This window comes from Onychostoma macrolepis, chromosome 02 (genome assembly GCF_012432095.1).
Source record: "Onychostoma macrolepis isolate SWU-2019 chromosome 02, ASM1243209v1, whole genome shotgun sequence".
NCBI classification, from domain to species: domain Eukaryota; kingdom Metazoa; phylum Chordata; class Actinopteri; order Cypriniformes; family Cyprinidae; genus Onychostoma; species Onychostoma macrolepis.
In genome coordinates this window covers 2,200,418-2,222,130 of record NC_081156.1, presented here as the reverse complement: position 1 = coordinate 2,222,130, position 21,713 = coordinate 2,200,418, and the positions used below count along the sequence as shown (strand labels likewise).

Below are 21,713 nucleotides of genomic sequence, written 5' to 3'. Positions count from 1 at the left end.
CGGGAAGGGTGCTCAAAGAATGCGCAGATCAGCTCTCTGCAGTCTTCACAAAGATCTTCAACCTGTCCCTGTCAACAGTCACTATCCCATCCTGCCTGAAGTCAGCAACAATTATTCCATTACCGAAGAAAACAGTCATCAGTGGTCTTAACGACTACCGCCCAGTTGCACTTACCCCAGTTATTATGAAGTGTTTTGAGAGGTTGGTTCAGCAGCACATCAAAGCCAGCCTCCCAGAAACGTTTGACCCACATCAGTTCGCCATTGCTACTGCCCTGCACACAACATTACTCAACCTGGAACACCAAGACAGCTATGTGAGAATGCTTTTTATTGTCTATAGATCAGCGTTTAACACAGTCCTTTCTGAAAGCTTGGTAGCTAAACTGCTGGACTTAGGTCTCTCTCTATCTATCTGTCACTGGATTAAGGACTTCCTGACTAACCGCCTTCAAACGGTTAGGTTAGGCTCCCATTTCTCCTCCACCTTAACTCCGAGTACAGGTGCCCCACATGGCTGCGTGTTGAGTCCACTTCTCCACGTCCTTTATACTCATGTTTTAAATAGACTTAAGAACAGCTTTTACGCCAGCGCTACACGGGAGCTGAACGCTGTCAGCATACACACACACACACACACAAAAATTAGTAATGCACCAATCTGATGGGGCATCTCAACCAACACAGGTTGACAACACCCTCTGTATACCCTTGTGTGTGTCTATTTAGTACAAGTTTACATCTTATATTATTCAGTTTGTGTTTGTGTGTATATTCTGTTGCACTTACCTCTTTTATTGTGTGCAATATCATGCAGCACTTTTCTGCCCACCGTGCAATATTTCTGTGCAATATCTGACTGTTCGTTTTGATGTTACTGTTTATTATTTAAATTAGATGTTTAGCTTGCACTATTTTATGTGTGATTGCACTGTATGGATTGCTCTAATTTTGCTATACTTTCAGTATAGTGACAATAAAAGAATCTTGAATCTTTTTTTTCATTTTGAATTTAGGCATACTTTTTTTTTTTTTTTTTTTTTTTTTTTGTCTTGTATTTGACCTTCCTCTTTCAGCCAAAACTCGACAATGTCATTTTGAGATGTAGAAATTTGCATCCCTATTTTTATGGCACGTATTGTAAAATTATGTAGTTTGAGAGTAGAAAATGAGGTGCAGCCTATTTTTGCCAATGTTCACTCAAACATTTCTGACCTCACCACTGACTGGATCTAAAATCTTCAGATGAATCCACATTTCTGACTTGTGATGTTAGAATTAAGCCTGAGCCTGGTTTCTCCTAAGTTTTTTTGTTTGTTTGTTTTTGCCACAGTCACCTTTTGCCTTGCTTAGTTGGGGATACTTTGGCAAAATTATTAATATTTGTAAACATTATTGACTTGACTGCAAGTAGTGAACCCATGATGAATCAAACATCAAATAAAGCAAAACGACAGGTCATAAACATATTTACAGTAAGTAGACCTCAGATTCCATGACAGCAGCACGTTATGTTATGTCATGTTATGTTATATGTTATGTAAGAAATTATGTTGTAGAGATAGCTGTTGAATAAACTGAATGTGATAGTCCAAATGATAGTCGGAAATTACATTCTGCATGTATGTAATTGGACATTAATTTCAATCTTGAATTGATTAATTAGCAGATGTTACCTTCTATGTGTGGTGTAATTAACAATAGTCCTGTACTGGTAAACCAGTGTGGTCCCAATGCTGAAGGTGTGACCATGTAACTCTAGTTTCAGGGAAACAGTCGAGACTACTAGTTAATATCTCGAACAAAGGGAGTTAATTGGTTAGCTGATGTTCAGGAGCAGGGCCACGCCCCAAACAATCACCTGACTTCTCGAAACCTCCATATATCGGGCCGCCTCATCTCTTTCTCTCGAACCCACCCTTCCCTCCCTTTCTCATTCATTCAGCCAACCTTATCCCACATTCTCTTCTTTCAGGTTGTATCGGGGGGTCCTAATTGTCCGGCCTAAATATATGATCGAGACGGCACCCTCACTCTGAGTCTCTCTGAGCCATCAATTCTAGATGCCCTGATCAACCTGACCATCATCACATTCCCTCTACCCCTTCATCCTCCTCTACTCTTCTCCAACACTCTGTTCAACTAACTATTTCATAGCTTGTTTGTGGCGTGGTCCTAGTTAGTGAATGCATTGTTATATGGTTATGCAGTGGGTTAAGTAGTAGTACAGGAAACACACCCCAGTATGTTTCTGCGCAGCACAAAAAACGAGTTGGTTAAGGAATACTTTAGCAAGAACCACTAATGAAAATAATGAGCAGGTAAACTTAATCAGAATTGTAATGGCTACACAAGATATTTGAGGGAAGGAATCTTTCAAAGCGGCTGATTTTCACAGTGTGGATGTAGCATTCCATTCTGTAGCTACATGGAATGTGAAACTTGATGTTGTGCTCTTTGGTTTGTACATAACACTAGACAAGATAAATGACAAGATCCATCAATCAAACCAGACTGGTGCATAGAGTGAAACATATCTGGGATTTGGAGGAAGTTAAGCATCTAACTGATGTGGTTTTCAAACTGCAGAGCTGACAGGCCGTTTTTGACCTTTGCATGGCATTCCATCTTTCTCCAGTGAGACCTGGGGCCTCATTTATAAGGCAGATTTGATCGTAGAGTGTGCGTACGCTTAAATCCACGCCAGCACTCATATTTATAAAGACGGTCTTTGACGTGGAAAAGTGCTTAGCGTCACATCAGGGTCAGAGCAGACGTACGCACTTTTTATTGTCGGAGTATTGCAGGTTTTTTAAAATGTAAGCTGTTCTTGCAGCTTGCTGTTCTAAATTATGATGATTGGTAATATTTTATATGCTAATGATATTTGTTAGGAGTCGTTTACAGCTGAAACCATTCAATTGCACGCAAGTTGAAGATCATTTGCGATTCATAGATTTCACATCTGAAAGAGACGCATACGCTCGTTTTCTTTTCGTGCGTTCATTCTATGAATCAAACATACGCATATTTGAGAAATGATCGTAAGATCAAATTTAGGATGATTTCTGCACTACATTTGATAAATGAGACCCCCTCTTTCCTGCATCAAGGCAACACATTGGTACACACTGCAAGAGGGAAAAAAAACATATTTGCCCTAAAAACCATCTCTTAGAGCCAAACAGAGTCAACTTTATTTGAGTTAGGGGATTGTTAACATAGTCTACCTTCTCCTCAGTTGACAGAAGCTTGATTTGCCTGTATAAATAGTAGGTCCCTAATCACATGTGGAGGGGACAGGCTGCTATTTACTTTCTTCATCAGTGCCACATTGCACAGCTGACACTTTGACGGATGGTGCAACAAGAACAATGAATTGGATTATTTCACATGAGAGTACGCCAGTAAACCAGTCGCATCACGTTTATCAAACTGACAATGTAGATTGATTGGACCACAACATCTCTGGCACCCACTTTCTGAAGACTCAGAACATCACTGAATGGCTCAGCACACTCAGCTTTGATGGAGCTACTTTCTGTTCATGTGGTAAGCAAAACTCTGGAGAATCAGTCAGTTTTGAGCAGGCCCACACAGAATGTGTACACCCAAAAAATAAAAATTCAGATTGTCTGAATTTTTTTGTCAGAAAATCTGCAGATTCTACCAGAGCCAGGATTTTTATCTCTAGTGTTAAGTGCTACACATGGTTTTGGATAATCCAATCATCAAAACATTCCATTCAAAAACTAATCCTTTCCCTTGCAGAATTATTGCTTCAAATCACTATTTTATTATGAAATAACATATAGGGCATAGCATCATTTTGAGCAGCTGTTTTAACTGATAAATCATTGTAATGAAATAAACAGACAGTCATCTAATTTTACGTTCATTTTAGGTTTTATGATCTTATGTTACATGCGTATGCAATCATAAAAACTGTAAAAATTGGTGGTGTTTTGTGTCTAGAGAAGAAAAATGACATCAAGTTTCTCAAATTAGTGCCAATGTGCCCTGTACTATTTGAAAGCACATGATGTTTTCACCCATGCTACTTAATATAACTTGAAATGTCCTGTATTAGTAGTAGATGTTGAAACTGAACAGATGACATTTTGAGTGAAGAAACATGATTAGATAAAAAATAATTACAGTGTACATCCATTTTATGTACTATGTGCTATACCCAAGATGTATGCCAAACCCTGGGACTACACCTCTCTTTATGCTCACCTGTTTATTCATGAAGATGTAGATTATGGGATTGATGACCGTGCTGGACTTCGCTAAGATGGAGGGCACTATGCTAGCCTCCACAGTCACCAGTCCTGGGGCTCCAAAAGTGGCCAGCAGAGCCATGATCCCATAAGGCAGCCAGCAAAGCAGATAGAAGATCACCATGGTGATCACCATGAGAAGAACCCGGTGCTCTCTTTTGCGGCTCATGGGCGTGTTCACACCGCTGACCTTCATAGTCAAAGAATAGATGGAGATAATGAGATGGACCATCAGTAACACTGTTAAGTAATATTTGTAAAAACAGATCTAAAATTATCTAGAGCATGACAGTATAACATATTATACTGGCCAATAATATTACAGTGAATATCAAAACAGCATACGTTTTTTAATCATCAAAATCTTGTACAGCAAGCATTGTGACTGAAAAGCATCGATTAAGTTAATTAGATTGGTTAGGAGTTGAATGTTAAGTCCATTAGCATTTCTCTGTAAAGTCTAGAACACTGCTTACTAAGAAATCTTCCTTTTTACTCAGTTTGCAAATTGTTGTCAAATAGTAAGATGAAGTTCCGATCAATGAGATCTAGCAGACTACTTACATAAAATGCATATAAATATCAGCTGTCTCTCTGTGTCTCCCATGTCTTAGTAAGATGATATTTAAATGTTTTTTTAAATCATAAACATAAACATAATGTAATGTAACACGATGCTGAGATACAAATAAACATTCATTAAAAGTCTAATGTACTATATTTGATACATTTCAAGTAAACCTAAGTTGCTTCAGTCCAGTAAGTGTTTCTCTTGAAATAAATACTTACAATATGAAATTTACATTCAATATAAAAATGTATTCTTACATTTACTTAAAAATCTGTAAAGATTTCACAGAAATGACACATGTACCATGACCTGAAGGGGGTGTTTTCACAATTACAGAAAAAGGCCTTTTACTTGCTAAAAAAGTATAAAATATTAATTAGATGACAGAAGGCATGTAGTAGATTATATACAACAGGTTTTTAAACACAATTTTTATCATTTAGAGGCCTTTAAAATTTGCATATCAAATATGGTACTGGTAGAGCGGGGCACAACCTAAAAATTATATTAACTTTCTCAGTTTGTGTAAATCCACTTGGGTTTCAGAAGTTTTTTTTCCCCATATTAATTTCACAAGTCTGGTACAAATATGTGGTCTTGTTTCATTAATACAGTGTATACCTTTTTCTTTATTTACCCTAAAAGAACGGAATTGAAATGTGACATCATACCCCATCGGTGGGGCACGTTGTAACATAACCATATGACAGCTTAAAATGTTATCAAATCTAATAATATTATATACATACACAAGTCAAACTAAAATGCTTTGCCACTAAAATAAAATACAAATGAACTCTCATATAAAATATTGGTATTTTTTGGTAATTAAAATATACTAATTTATTTTACAAAGATCACACCACAAAACACAGAACTGATCACAACCCATCTCCTCCTCTCCCAGAACACAAGACAAATAGACAAGCCAGTACAAATGCTTTCAATTTCTTAAAATAATAATATCTGACTTCTAATTAAAACCTCTTTATGGAGGGTTCTCACATTAATCACCCTTTCTGTGATTGAGCACAAAAGGGAGAAAGGAAGGAAAGTACTGTAGACAGACAGGCAAATGGATGGACGGAGGGCTAATTAGACATCTGAAGCACTGTGAGAAAGACATACAGTAATTGTGTGCACCATAGGTCATGTATTGATCATTGTATCATAATTACCAACCCCCATGTGCTAATGAGTAGACAGTAAAGACATTTCAAATGTGCATGTCACCCCCTCCATTGTTAGTTTACACAAAGAAGAGCCACGTATAGTTAACTATTGTGATACACCCTCCTATCACTGTCCCAGATCCAGATGCACAATGGGAGATGGGGATTTAGTGAAGGGGTGTGGCTTCAGAGTTTCTCTGGCAGCGTGTGATAAGATGTACCTACAGTATCTCATCATTGATGCAATAAAGTTAATGAAAGCCCAACGCAGACCAACCCCTTCTAGACTTCACTTCCCCAGCACTACAGCATGTGAGCAGAGTGGTAATATTTCTAACAGAACAGAAAGTGCCTTTTCTTAAGATTTCACTCTGCTCATTCAGTCTGCTCAGGGTCACTCACTCAACCCAGATTGCTCTTTGTGATATGCTGGTACGAGAATTTGTGAAATAAGCAATAGGTCTAAGGTTATGGAGTTCAAATATTGTTTTAATGAAGTTGCAAACCTTATACAGTACATAGCCTAAATGCACAGTCAACATCAAAGTTAAAAACAAAGAAGGAGAAGAAATTGAAAAGTAGTGTGAAGAAACTGAGTTATGACTGTAGCCATTGTTCCCTGAGAAGGGAACAAGACGCTGCACTGATGATGATGCAATGTAAACATTTCCATGTGATTTTGTCTGAAACACTTGAATCACTCCAATCTCACTGGTGCAATGTCACCCTGTAATGAGTGACGGCGTACAGTGGAAGCTATGTAAGATACCCAAAACAAAACACTGGAGCTTCTATGAATCACAGGCACGCTGAAAGTATGGCAAGGGGACGCAGCATCTCGTTCCCTTCTTAGGGAACCATAGGTACATTCATAACCTGAGAGGTTTCCTGAGAATCTTGTGGATTGCTTGGGCTGCTCCCTGAATCTCTGGAATGCTGCCGCTTGTTTATTGACCTCATGAAACCTCTCGATGACAGAGTTGACTGTGAAGGTGTTCTGTATGGTTTTTAGTGTATTGTGTGATATTTTTAAAAGAATGGTTCATCCAACAATGTAATTTCTGTCATGACTTTTTTTTTTGTCCAAACAATAAAAGTCAGTAGGGCCTAGTGCTGTTTTGGATCCCAGTGACTTCTGCAAAAATATGTTCAGGTCTGTTCCCACCAAGACAATTGTTCGTTGAAAAATTAGATGCGATACAAAATTTAATTTGAATAAACTGCATTTAATGCACTTGTTCAGATCAAAATGAATATTTTCATGCCATCAATGTATTATTATTATAATTTTTTATTTTTTATTTTTTAACCTGAGAGCTGTTTTAATCTCTTCCATCACGCTGCGAGGAAAACTGTCCAATCGATAAGAATAATGCCTTTGGTCATGTGCCCATTGCTGCTGTTGCAGGAAACTATGGATGCTCACAGATTACTTGCTAAGCAACGGTCAATAGTTGAGGATGAATTAGGGCCCAGCTCTCCTTCTCTGTACTTTTGTATTTGGTGTTGTTTTACAGACATCTTAACGAATAAAAATCAGGTAAATGCTGTTTGACTTCATCATGGCAAGCTGCTGTGTGTGTGTGTGTGTGTGTGTGTGTGTGTGAGTTTGTGTTTATTGTAACACATATTATGACCAATATCAGTCATAGCAAATGAAATACTGAGACTAACATAAGAATATTAATTAAAAAAAAGAACAAATGCCGATAGATATATCAGCATCTTGATAAGCAAATGCCATAACATAGTGCTACATTTCTGCTTTTATATATGTACCACCTACTGTCATAGAGTGAAAAAAAACATTTTCATTCAGCCTCACTGCAAAAAATGCTTTTCTTACTTAGATTTATTGTCTTCTTTCCAGCCAAAATATCAAAAATTCTTAAATCAAGAAGGATTTTCTAGACAAGTAAAAATTATTGTCTTGTTTTCAGCAAAAACAAGTGAAAATTAAGTGAGTTTTTGCTTGAAACAAGCAAAATAATCTGCCAATGGGGTAAGCAAAATAATCTTGTTAATTTTCATTTGTTTTTGCTGAAAACAAGACAATAATTTTTACTTGTCTAGAAAATCCTTCTTGATTTAATTTTTAGATATTTTGGCTGGAAACAAGACAAAAAATCTAAGTAAGAAAAGCATTTTTTGCAGTGTTCTTTTTTTCCCACATTGGTCTGGAATCCTAAAGTGCTTTGTTGTTAACACTGGAAGTGCACTGGGTTTAGAGTTTAGGAAAGATTAGTGCCTTATCAGCAGACCCAGGTGGAATTTGCAGATGGTTTTTGCGCAGATTTTTTGGGGGAAATTTAATGGATAGTAAACATGGTGATATGTTTTAAAATGAGCTGAGTGTACCATGCCCTTATTGGTATCTGAAAACATAATTAAATTAGCCAAAATATGTAATAAACTAAGTTCAAGGGATTGTGGGATGTGGAAAAACTTTGTGATTGACAGGTAGTGCAATACTGAAGAAATCTGCAGAGGTTTCTCTTCTGTAGATCTGTAAGTGGAGACTCCATGTGAATCTGCTCACATGCTCTCATGCACTAACCAGGTCTACATTCAACATTCAATTCAACTTAAGTAATCTTTCACTAAACTAAATCTACTTAATATTCACTCTTTTTCTGTTAACAATGAGGTTTACTTACAAAGAGCCAGAAACAAAGGAATCATCCGGCTGTTGAGAATGTACAGACCAACAGAACATAGAAAGCAGGAAGACAGACAGCATAGGTCAGAATAGGTCATGTGTAGCATGTAGTAACAATTGGTACTGTGAGGCTATTTGCACTTTAACAGTGGTGTTGAACAACATAAAAAGCACATGATAAAATGGTAGAGCATATGCACTGGTATTTTTAAACAGGCAACTCGAGTCTGATCCCAACTTGCTAAATTTTTATGCCACTAAGATACTCTGTTGTATAAACAGCATTTCTTCACACTCAAATAGCTTCCGTTAATAATAATAAAATTAATTTAAAAAATACTGTAATGCTAGCTATACAGCTAAACAAACACACTGTTGATTGAATTATGATTGATCACTGGCTATATTCAGCTCTTGAATACAACTTACAATAAAAATCGCTATAGGCTAGTGGTTTCATCAGTTAGTGTGCTATTGGCAATCAGTAAAATAACTGATGGTCAAGAGCACAACCTTGTCAAACACATTACGGATTCACTGGTTCAACACCAGCGCTGCATCGGACCACGTAAAAAGAGTGACTCCGATGCAGTTATACTTTCACTGGAGTACCTGACCCCACCCCTACCCTAAACCTACCCAGTTCTGAACAAGAATGATGATGATAAATTTCCCAGTATCGCGTCGGCATATTGATGCTAAGGGTTTCCGTGCGTGGAGCACGGCTGATGCCTGTCACTGACTTACATTGGTATCACTTCTGTGAGCCCATCACGGAATTTTCGGCGATTCCGTGATGCCACCACAGATTCGGAGGTTAATTAAATCCGTGAACACTACACGGAATTCTGTGAGATCATGTTGCATTTTATCCTCTAGCCATCAGTAGTCAGAAGATGAAGAGAGGCAATATATGGTGTTGAGAGATTATTTAGTATGCATTGGGTGTGCTGAACTTGCCGGACAGTAGTTGATTTAGATGCAGAATGCAATAGCTGCATGTTTGAGGTTATATGAAATAAGCTGGAAAATTAAACAGGGTTAACCCCTGTTTTTGAAGCCGTACAGAGAAGTGACACAATGCAAGTCTTCCCAGCAGCACCATATATACTGCACAAGTTTTTTTTTTTTTTTTTGCTTTATTCTAATAATTATTTATTTGGTAAATACTTCTAAAGTAATTTACAAGTTATTACATTACACAGGCCAGCAGGAGCAATGTGAGGTGAGGTGATTTACTTAAGGGTACAATAGAGACTTATCAGAAATTACCACCCATGTATTTAGAACCTAAAACTTTTGGTTACCAGTGATTAGTTGTAGCCCCGTGGTTGAACCAGGGGTTCATTAATCATGGATCACTAATGTCACTCAACTGAAGAAAAGATTGCAAACTATAGACCAACACAAAGGCCAATACATGATATGTCAGAGTAAAACTTTTTAAAACTGAACAAACACAATAATTTTAGTTATGTTACACTATGTTATTTATGTATATTTAATTTTTTTGCGCACTTAACTCCACCCTTACCCTTAAACCTAACTTTTTTTGATGCTTTACGAATTAATTTTAATTTAACACCACTGCATCAGGTTTCTCATTCAAAAATGATTGCATCATGTTAAACTGACTTGAAGCAGTTACTTTTTGGCTTAACTTGATGTTTTCTTTTTTCTTTTTTTTGTTATCATGCAAGTAAAAAATGTGACAATGTTTGCATGTGCCAAATACAGAATCCCATGGATGAGACATATAACGTATAAGAGAAAAAAATAAAAATTAAGTAGAGAAGGTGACAATATTTTCATGCGCCAAATATAGAATCATTTGGACAAACAAACATATATACCAACCTTACAAGTCCGTTCTGATTAGCTTCTGTATTTGCATTCATATGTCTGTGAGCATGCATGTGCGCGTGCCTGCGTGTGTGATGTATTCTTTTTGAAAGAATATGTTTCACTCAAGCAGCTCAAAATAAGTTTTGCTTTGCACAGTGCTGGGTACACGGGGAGAGAAAATGTTGAAATAAAGTGTTATTTAATGTATTTCTTTAGCAAAATGAGAAAATGGGGAGACTTGTTAATGTCTAACGTTCTATTATGTTGGTATTTTAAAATACTTTCTCTTATGCTGTTGTTTTTTGGCGAGTTACCATTGTTGTGAAGTATGGAGCATGTGATTGGGTTGAGGAGCTGCTAAAAATAATTCAGATTGTTTTAATAACAAGCAACTCCAATGGGAATTCTATGGATGTAAACAGTTACTGCCTTTAGACTGTTAACATCTAACATCATATGTGTAAAGAAAAGTTTAACTTGCTAGTATGTTGTAATGACACTTTTGGTGAACTTGAATGGACAGTGGTTCTACACAATGAATATATATACAGTATAGTGCTTTTTACAATACAGATTGTTTCAAAGCAGCTTTAAAGTATTAAACAGGGAATTAGTGTGTCAAAATAGTGTGCCGTTCTCCTCTGGCCACACTGTAAAAAAAAAAAAAAAAAAAAAAGTTGAGCCAACTTCAAATTTTAAGGCAACCAGTTGAGTTTTCTCAACTTGTTGTTTTAAGTTTATACAACAAAAATTTTAGACAACTCAAAAATCTCCCACAAAAATAAATTGAGCAAACTCAAAAATCTCCCACAAAAATAAATTGAGCAAACTCAAAAATCTGCTGAAGCTGGTTGCTTTAAAATTTTGGCTCAAAAGTTGGCTCAACTTCAACCAGCAGTAATTCTAATTCTAAGCTGCAAAAAAAGTCAGATTGTGCAAAGTCAGGCTCTTAGGTTAGGATCAGGGTTAGTAGAATAAGTTCACATGTAATTGCTATTACATTGTCTTTTGGGAGACCGTCAAAATAAGTTTTAGCAGATATTAAGCGGACAGTCTAGTAATATTCTAATGGCTGATAGTTGACATGTAGTTGCAAAGTTACTTATAGCTTGTAGAATGTCTAAAGTGGACTATCAAGAAGTGTTATCACTAGTAGCCCTCTGGGGTTGACAAACGCATATATGCGTTTTGTGGCATAATCTCCTGATAAGGCCGAAAAGAACTTAAATTACACTTTCAGTTTTGATCGTACAGATAAGAGCAATACATCAATCGAATCTGTAAAGGGTCTACTTTTATTTGTATACACTCATAATAACAACTAAACTTTGTGCTTTTGAAGAATAAAGAAAACAAACAGGGTGTGCTCTCTGTCTTCCCTGTCTCCGCGAACTGCTTTTAGAAACGCGTCACTAAAATGAACTGTAACTCAGCAAATACTCAACACACAGACATGGGAGTTATATCTGTAGAAAACTTGAACTTCTCAGATATATATATATATATATATATATATATATTTTATAGTACAAAGTAGGCTACATCCTTTTATAGTACAAAGCATGCGTGAGTCTATGGCTGCAGAATCATATCATAGGCTACTATAAAATCATACATACTAGGCTATCATAGTTAGGTTTTTCCCAAACTATAATCCCTGACTACAATGTTTGAAATCATGTAAAACATTTTGAATATGATGGGCAATTCATTGTATTTAAATTTCTTATGGAGCGATGATGTTTTCATGCTCTATATAAAACAATAAAAGTAATATGAGTGTACACTGTACACTCGGCTTCATTGTTGATAGAGAGACACACAGATGCAGGTAATTCACATACGCAACTTTCATCCCACTCTCTTTCCCTAATTAATTAAAATAAATCTTATAATTAATTCATTTAAACACTCTAAAAAAAAAATTTTGCTATATAGCACTAAAAGTGGTTCTTTGGTTCGTAATCATAGGGCAGTGGTTCTCAATTCCAATCCCCAAGTCATTTAAGTGTAAGAGATGTGAATTTAAATTGTATTTATTTACATATGCATTTTTGTCACACTCTAGTAAGTTTTGTCTATGTGTGAAGACACTGCAGGCGAAGTAAACTTCAACGGATTTCCCCTACTCAGGGAGTAGGAAGCAATGAACACAGTTCATGCATGGAGCTCACTTCTAACAAGCTGGTTATCTGAATCAGGTGTGTTAACTAAGAGAGACATTCAAAATATGCGGGGAGGGGTGGTTGTGCGCGAGGACTGGAATTGAGAACCACTGTCAAAAGGGAACCAATTTTAGTGCTGTATAGCACCAAATCTTGGTGCTTCAGTGGTTCTTCAGCGGTTCTTCACCAGTTCTTTGGCATGACTGAGGGGCTATATAGCACCGCTACCATATACAGAACCTGTTAAGCTCCTGTATGGTTCTTCAGCGGTTCTTCAAGGTTCTTTGGGGTGATTAAGGTGCTATATAGCCATACAAAGAACCTGTTAAGCCCCTTTTTGCACCATTTTTGTTGAAGAAATACAATGCAATATGGCACCACTTATGGTTCTACATAGCATCATTTGACAAAGGTGCTGTATAGCACCAAAAGTGGTTCCCCTATGATTACAAGCCAAGAACCACTTTTAGTGCTATATAGCAAATTTTTTTTAGAGTGAATATATTGTGATCTTACCACACTACTTCATCTCTGTGTATGATTTAAACCAGGCAGAATGCTAGAACAAGCCATAACTGACTTTTCCTCCAAGTTGTGCATTAAATTCTTTTAAGTCACATGCTAGCTGAATTGTCCCTTACATATAACGTGTGCTTGCCGTTTGTTGTAAAAGCTATATGTAAAACTTGCCTTGTGTGTTGAACTGGCCATGAGCCATGATGAATCTGTTTCTTTGTATTTGCTTACTGACTTTTGCATTTGTTGCAACTGTAAAATACAGTGTATTTTAAAAGTTTGGCTATTCGTCTTGAAAACTGATTTCAGGTTCGGGCTCTACATTTAACAGGTCAGGCCAGGTCGGGTCGGGTCGGGTCAGATGATCTCAGGTATGGGTTTAGGCTTCAGTTTAAACCTGTGCAGACCTCTAACACTGATATCTTTTGCAGCTTTCACGGTCACATCAGGCTTTTCCTTACTCACCCAGCCATCAGAGAAACAAACTACATTGCCCAGCATTCTTCATGTATCTCACCCTTTCTTACTCAGCTATTAAGCACAACTGTCACTCCGTCACCAGGTCATTACCAGCTCTATATAACATGCACAGACCATCAGTAGTTGTCTGGCCTTGCCTAGAGATCACAGACTGAGCTATTGGGCAACTGAGAATTACCTACCGTAAGCCTCAAAGTTCTTCAACAATGCAATTACCTCATCTCCTAGTCATCAAAGTCATCAAAGTCATCCAAGTCATCGTCTTGTCTTGTCTACCTACTTGTGCATGTGTGCCCAGCAATCTTCTAAGAAACATCCAGTTAATATCAAAGTTATCTGCGTAGTCATTTACCCTGCTCTTCAGTACTCACCTGCCGTCCATTGTGTTCCCCTGTCTGTTTAAATAGACTTACCTGTTGTTCATTCATCAAAGTCTATCATCATCATTGTGTTCAAGCCCAATTGTTACAGCAACAGTGTATTAATGCCAAATGTTTCTCAAACAGGCACAGTTGGTTACCTCTGTCATCTGTGTAGAACTCTTGGTCAAGCGATATCAGATTTATTTGTGATTAAAAGCTGCTTGAAGATTAAAGAACGTTATATTAAAGTTATATTAATAAGATATATTAAAGAAATCCATTTTCCGTAAAAATAATTACATAAATAAAGCATCTGTTAAGATTTCCAGTGTAATATTTTAACAGCCTTTTTATTCAATATAATTAAAATAATAATATGTTTGGTGAATTTTCATTAACTATTAAATGCCACTGTATATTTGTCATTCCAAAATATAGGAGGGGCTGAAAATCTACTGCATTTCATTCACAAATTGTAATTGTCTAGCCTTTAAAAAGGAATGTCCTATCTTTAGCAATTGATTGAATTTCAACTGATTGTTAAAATACTTGTTTTTACAAACTGTAGCTGGCAACATGACAGCTGGTAGCTGGACCAGTGTTCATATGGACAACCACCAGCTGAATTTCTTATGGGACCACTTTCCTGCCCATCCACATCATCTAAGGCAAACAGTAATTGTAAAAGTAAAGTTGCTCCCGTTCTCAAACTGAGCCAGGTTGTATCAAAAGCATCCAGAAAGTCTCTCTTCTGACCTGTAAGCAACTCAGTGTAGTTTGCAGTCAATATGAAGACAGATGGTATCTGAGAAAGCAAGAGAGAGTCTTCGGCAAAGGACAGGCACACAGTCGTCCTCAGGGTTCTCATTAGCCTTGAGCTATAAAACAGATACTGCTATGCAGACAGTAACCCATAGCTGAGTGGACGATTATGCTCTAAGGTCCATGTAATAAGTCAAAATTAGGGTTCTGGATTGCAGAAGTAGATCAGAGGAAAAGAAATGAACTTGAACAGGGGGCAAATGGACTTATGCAATCTGTGCTAGCGGCCTGAGCTTGCATCATCAGAGAGATACGACACCAAGTGGTAATTATATTGGACTGAAGTTAAGTTAGGGGGTCATGTATAGGTTTACCTGCTGAATACACTCAGAAACAGAACATAAGCCCTGAGACATCAAGCCTATGCACATGCAATTATATTTCATTAGTATGGCAGCAGGCATCTGTACAGCCTTCTGTCACTGGCTCTAGAATTTCTCGAAAACAACCTTCCTAACAAATGATCTGATCTCTCAACCTCAGTCAGACACCGCTGATTGCTTGAGTTGACTTTCAGATTATTGTCATTAATATTGTGGCTTTGTTGGACTCATAAAAACAAACTAAGCAAAACAACATACTGCTGTCCGCTCAAGGAAAGGCAAATAGTTTGATACCATCATATGGGATTTGCCCTTTTGAACTGCAAAGCCAGCATAGTCTAACAAAAGGCAAATTCCAAATAGCGTTTTTACTCCCTTGAAGGGGACTGCGGGAAGAGAACACCATACTACAAAGGATCATTCCAGATAAAAAATCATTTTGTTTTTCATTGATCCAAGTGTGTTTCAAACAGCCACATTATGAGACACTTTTGCCCTGCTCCCTCTAGAGTTCAATTCAATTAATTTCAAGTCAGAGTAGGCAATACCCTTACGAAACAGAAGTTTATTCAAGTGTGCAATTAGTATACTACTTTTAAACTAAAAATAGGAAAGTTTACTTTTAGTCTATTTTTTATGTACTTTTCAGATATATATTTAAAATGACATTTAAGTATACTTGACATACTTAGAAAAAGTCTAAATATATTTGAGCTATACTTGTGCTCCTAGAATCCGTGTTTTCATTGTTATATGGTAGGGGCACTAGTACACAACTAGTACACACAAGAATTTCCAAAAAAACACAAGTGAAGAAGAAACTCAAAAACAAATTATGCTTCAACATGTAATCTAACACCATCATCAGACATAAAACGGCATTCAAAACTGTGTAACAATATGGAATAAAATGTTGACCAATGAAGAGGTAATAATGAATGTCAAGCTTTGGGGTGTTGATCGACTCCATCTATGCCATCATGGCCTCCTAATCATCCCCATATACTGACTGGCTTCATCACTGTCTCCTCGCCACCAATAAGCTGGTGTGTTGTGGGCGTTCTGGCACAACATGGCTGCCGTCGCATCATCCAGGTGGATGCTGCACACTGGTGCAATATAATAACAAATTATTATTATCTATGTTTTGATTATATCATTCTGAATCCAATTCATAGTCTTTTTTTCAGCTTTTTGTTCAAAATGTTGTTTATTTCTTTATTTTTTATTTATGAAACTTAACCACATTCAAGTTTTTTAAAAAAAGAATGCATGAAGCTAGAATAAAATGTTTTTGTTTACAAGCAGATACTCTGTTCTTTTTTATTTTTTTTTTTGGATGTTTTGTATGTTCAGATATTTATATAACAAAATATATACAAATTAATACCTAAATAGGGACATAGCAGTAGACATAAAGTATGATGTAAAGTTCACTTAAAGACATCTTACGAGTATACTTGAAGTACAAAACTACTAAACTAGTAGTTTACTGAGACTATACTTCAAAGTGCACTAAAATGCTACTACAAGTATTTAATTAGTAAACTATCAGTATACCGATATGTTCACTTTTAGTATAGTTGCAGTACAAGCTAAAAACATTGATGTAAACTAGCTGTGTACTCAAAGTTTACAACTGCTATACTTAAATATATATTTTCTATACTAGAAAGTGGGCCAATTTTGTCTCAAGGAGCACTGAAATAGTGCACTTGCAAGTATACTACTAGTACACTGATATTTGTATACTTACTACATAAATTATAATAAAAAATACACTTGAAATTTACTTAAGTATAGTTAATAAACTTGAAGTATGCTACTTTTTGGTAAGGGTAAGGATGCTCAGTTTACATGTATGCATTTGGCAGACACTTTTACCCAAAGTGACTTACATTGCATTCTGAGTACACTTTTTATTGGTTCTTGCTTCCCAGGAAATCGAACCCATGACCCTGACATTGCTTTACTGCTGGATCTAGAGAAAGATTTCACCCAAAGCCTTACCACACTACACAAAGAAGTACAGGCTAAATAAATCCATAAGACCCTCTGTCAAACAAACAGAGAAATGAGGCTGCTACCAAACATAGAAAAAGGAGCGAGAATACAAAGAAACAACCGTATCAAACCAGCCTAACTCAATCAATCTGGTAACTCTACTGCAATGAGTTTTGTACTCAGTTAATGTTTTTGACTCAACATTCACATTCATTCACAACATAAAAAAAAAAAAAATCAAGGTAGGGAAACACCATGGACAGCCTATTGAATCCGAATCAGAATGAGCTTTATTACCAGGTATGTTTCCACATACGAGGAATTTGTTTTCGTGACAGAAGCTTCCACAGTGCAACAGAATGACAGCGACAGAACAAAAAACACAGATAAAATTTTTTTTAAAAATTAAAAAGCAGAAGAAGTATTAAAAAATAGAACAAGTAAATAAGGAATAAAAAATATAGAAATTGACAATTGACCTATCGGTAAGCCCTGCCCACCTTAGTTACTGTTGCTCCCTCGGACAAACAAACAGAGTTGCTCACTGTCTTACAATGACAACTGCAGTGTGAAAACCTTGTCCCACAATGTTTTTGCACAATTTTGAACACAGAAGGCCACCAAATGGGAATGAAATATTCCATGGAGGGATTTATAAATTATGTAAAAATAAATACGGTGGGTAACTTCAAGCAAGGGTTTACAGATCACAATGCAGGCGGGAGAAGTCTCATATTACGGTCGGTCATCACGATCGCGGATGACAACATGCAGGGTCAACACTGTTCATGTATCGCAGGGTACGATTAAATTAATGTACATAAATGTACATAATGTACGTAAACAAGCTCCTTTTCTACTGATTATGTTTTTTTCTTCTTGAATCCATGGAAAGCAGTAGAAACACTTAAATAACACACGTAAATATCAGGTATGATTTACTTGTTTCACTTGTTGAACAGAATCTGTTGCAGGAATGACTCAAAGTCTGTTCACATCTCTGTGGTTAGATCAGTGTGCACAATAATGTGTCTTTGACCTTCATTATATATGTTTTGATTATACTGTGTTGTAAATAAAATACAAATAATTTAAAAAACCTTTTTTTTCAATCTCCTCACATTCTCTCTTACCTGCCTCACAGTCACAGTCACACTGATGGGCCATCAGGGGCCATTAGGGGAGGGCCCTTTGTCTCTCAGGTGAGACTCACTTAATATTCATGGCCATTGCCACTCCCTCGCATATAGACCCTCGATCACAAAACATGTCTTGAAAATTTTAAATCAATATATTGTTTTCTGTGAATGAGTAAGCAGAATGATTTTCACATAATTTTGAAGTAAATATTCTAGCCTACAAGACTGATTACTCAAAAGTCTTGTTCAGGACTATTTAGTGTGGGTTTTATAGCCTTATTTCAGCTAAAAAAAAATTCCCAAAACTTACTAACCACGCATAATATTTTTTTTCTAAAAAATGCAAACATGTACATCCATCTTGGTCACATATTATTGTAGCACAGTTTGTGCTGAATACAAAAAAAAATTACATGTTGGTCAATAGTATGTTTTAAGTAGCTGAAATAAGCACAAATATCAGGGCATGTCAAAACATCTCAAGGGCCCCAAATTGACCTCAGACCCCAGAGGGTTAACCAGTTTAATATGAAGAGACAGTGAAATGTAGACCTTTGTTTATGTGTTTTTGACCTGCACTGTACAAGACGTGAGAACAGTCCGCTATTTAGGTTTGTGCATTACTAACTTTGTACTAACTTTAACGTTAGCTAGTTTTAGCCAGAAATACCTTGCTGAAGCACAAGATAACATTAGCATTAATTGTAATTAATAACATTAATTGTAACTTAATGAGTGTATGACAACCAGAAAATGAACGTTTTTGTCTTCATTTGGAGTGGGGTTGAATGCTTAGGGACATTTTGCTCTGTTTTGTTTGGATTCAGGAAATGGAATCAGTGTTACAAGTACCACAGGCACATCATTTTTGCATGTTTTGTAGCATAAATACCATCAAACCGATGCAAGCTCCGGATCTTCCAATGTTTCTCTATGGCGCTGAAACTTAAAGATGTCCGAGTTCCACTCCCCGTGCAACTGATACTCGACTGCCATTGGCTCATCTGCGTTCGACCAGACAGCAGCAGTTCAAAGCCCCAAAGCCCTTTTGTTCACTCTGGATGAGTACAGTTCTTGGAGAGTGGGGAGGGTTGTACCAATGATTCGCTCAGCAGGTACTGACCTCTTCTGAGGCCAGATTTGGTAGCTGAGCTGAACCAGACAGTTATTGAAGTGCAGAGGATGGATTTAATGATGGCGGAGTAGAACTGTTTCAGCAGCTCCTGTGGCATTTTGAACTTCCTCAGCTGGCGAAGGAAGTACAACCTCTGCTGGGCCTTTTTAGCAATGGAGTCAATGTGAGTGTCCCACTTCAAGTCCTGAGAGATGGTGGTGCCCTGAAACCTGAATGTCTCCACTGCAGTCACAGTGCTGTTCATGATGGTGAGTGGGGGGAGTGCATGGGGGGTTTCTCCTGAAGTCCACGATCATCTCCACTGTTTTGAGCATGTTGAGCTCCAGGTTGTTAAGTCAAGTCACCTTTATTTATATAGCGCTTTTAACAATACAGATTGTGAGCAAGCCAGAGGCGACAGTGGCAAGGAACCAAAACTCCCTCTGTGACAGAATGGAGAAATAAACCTTGGGAGAAACCAGGCTCAGTCGGGGGGACGGTTCTCCTCTGGCCAGACGAAACCCGCAGTTCAATTCCAACCTCAGCCATGTCAGATTGTATAAAGGGCTTATCTGATTCCCATGGTCTTGTCCCGATGGAGCATTTTAATTTATCATGTAATGTATTTGTTATATTTGTGTTTTATTCATTATTTGAAGTTGTTCCATTTATAAGATTTATTCATTTGCTATAATTGCAATGTATAGTTTAATGCATTTATTGTTTCTCGGTCTATTTTGTAGTGGACAGCACATTCCAGGGCCCAGTTTATGGCAGGGCCCCTCTCTGACCACAACAGTGGACAAAGGTTTGCTACATTTTGATTGGATCTTGGTGGACTAACATAAGCAAACTGTCCAACGCCATCAGATAAAGATGTCAGGACAACAGCCAGACACCTCTTAGAGGGCAAGAAGAAGACCTTTGGTAAAAAGCCCGGGAAGGACAGGACTTCTCATTGGTCAAATGCAGTTTCTGCCCTTCACCCACCAACAGACTGATTCCTAAGGTTTTGGCCAGTGACTGCCATAAAAACTCCTTAGGACCTCAGGATGCAGCAGCAGTGGGTGAAACAAAGAGAGATCACAAAGTTCCATCCAAATCCATTCATAACTATGTTCTCAAACCTTAAACTGATGCAAACTACAACACACACATACTACTTATTCAGAGAAATAAGTATTCTTAGTGACAGAGACGTGTAGTGCAACATCTTACACAAACTCAGCTGTTGATTGACAAATGAATGCATGCTTGACAGTTCAATCTTCTTCCATCATGTTTGGACTTAATGTGTTCGTAACATTGCCAAAGGTATCTGGTTGTGGTTTGATAAATGAATGATGCATTGGTAAAACTTTTGTGACACTTTTCTAACTTTGTGTTTGGACTATGCAAATAAGTTCCACAGGAGGAAAGAAGGGTGGGCCACACCGTGTCCCCCCACTCTGATGGAAACAGCCAATCACAGCATGGAAATGGAGAAGCGCCAGATTGCAATCTCCTCCTCATCGAAAAGAGATAAAGGTACCATCCCAAAGACACTCCTTTTTCTGAGTCTTCGAGTTCTGAGTCTGAGTCCTGTTACCAGGAAGACAGCAACGGATCTACCAGATCTGAGTCTCCGGCCTGCAAGGGTGAGACACTAACAGATCATCCAAGTTCTAGCCCAAAGAGGCAGAAGACACACAGACATCTGTAACAAGGTTAAGCTCCAGCGAGCCAACCTTCACTCCCAGGTACCTTGGCTTGCGTGTTCCAGGCTAAGGACCTTCTGCACCTACTCCAGGGCCACATCTGCGTGTTCCAGATTCTAGGACCCTTTGGTGCTCCAGGAGATCAGCATCCTCCAGCGCTTCGTGTTCAAGGCTGTCGAAATGGATTCCTGCTCCTTTCCCCACTGCATTGTTACCAGCACAACCAGTGGATGAAGTCACTGCCACCGGACTGCTCACTCGACCACAGAGAACGTAACTATCACTTATCCAAACCTCTTCCAGAGACCTTGGCCTTGTTGTATATTATCGGTATATGATTTTTCTAATTTACATTAGATGTTATATAGCCGATTGCAGTTTATAGCAAATCTTTCATGTATTTGTTTAATGCATAATAAGGTTCTTCACCTTATTTCTTTCAGAGTAGCAACAGTTTATCTTTCCAGATAACGTAGCTCTGGCATTGCAACACCCAACATAATCACTTGCATTTTATGCATCTTATGCACTTTATTCCTATTTCATTTATGGTATTCATTT

The 21,713-nt window shown here is 37.5% G+C and overlaps 1 protein-coding gene across 1 annotated transcript in view; it reads right to left on the bottom strand.

The window, feature by feature from the left end:
- The window catches only part of tmtopsa (teleost multiple tissue opsin a), an 81,303-nt gene that overhangs the window by 17,999 nt on the left and 41,591 nt on the right, over window positions 1–21,713 (bottom strand). Inside the window, exon 3 of the mRNA XM_058761850.1 lies at window positions 4,240–4,473. Within this exon, the coding sequence (XP_058617833.1) occupies window positions 4,240–4,473 (234 nt within the window). The remainder of the gene's footprint in view (window positions 1–4,239; window positions 4,474–21,713) is intronic.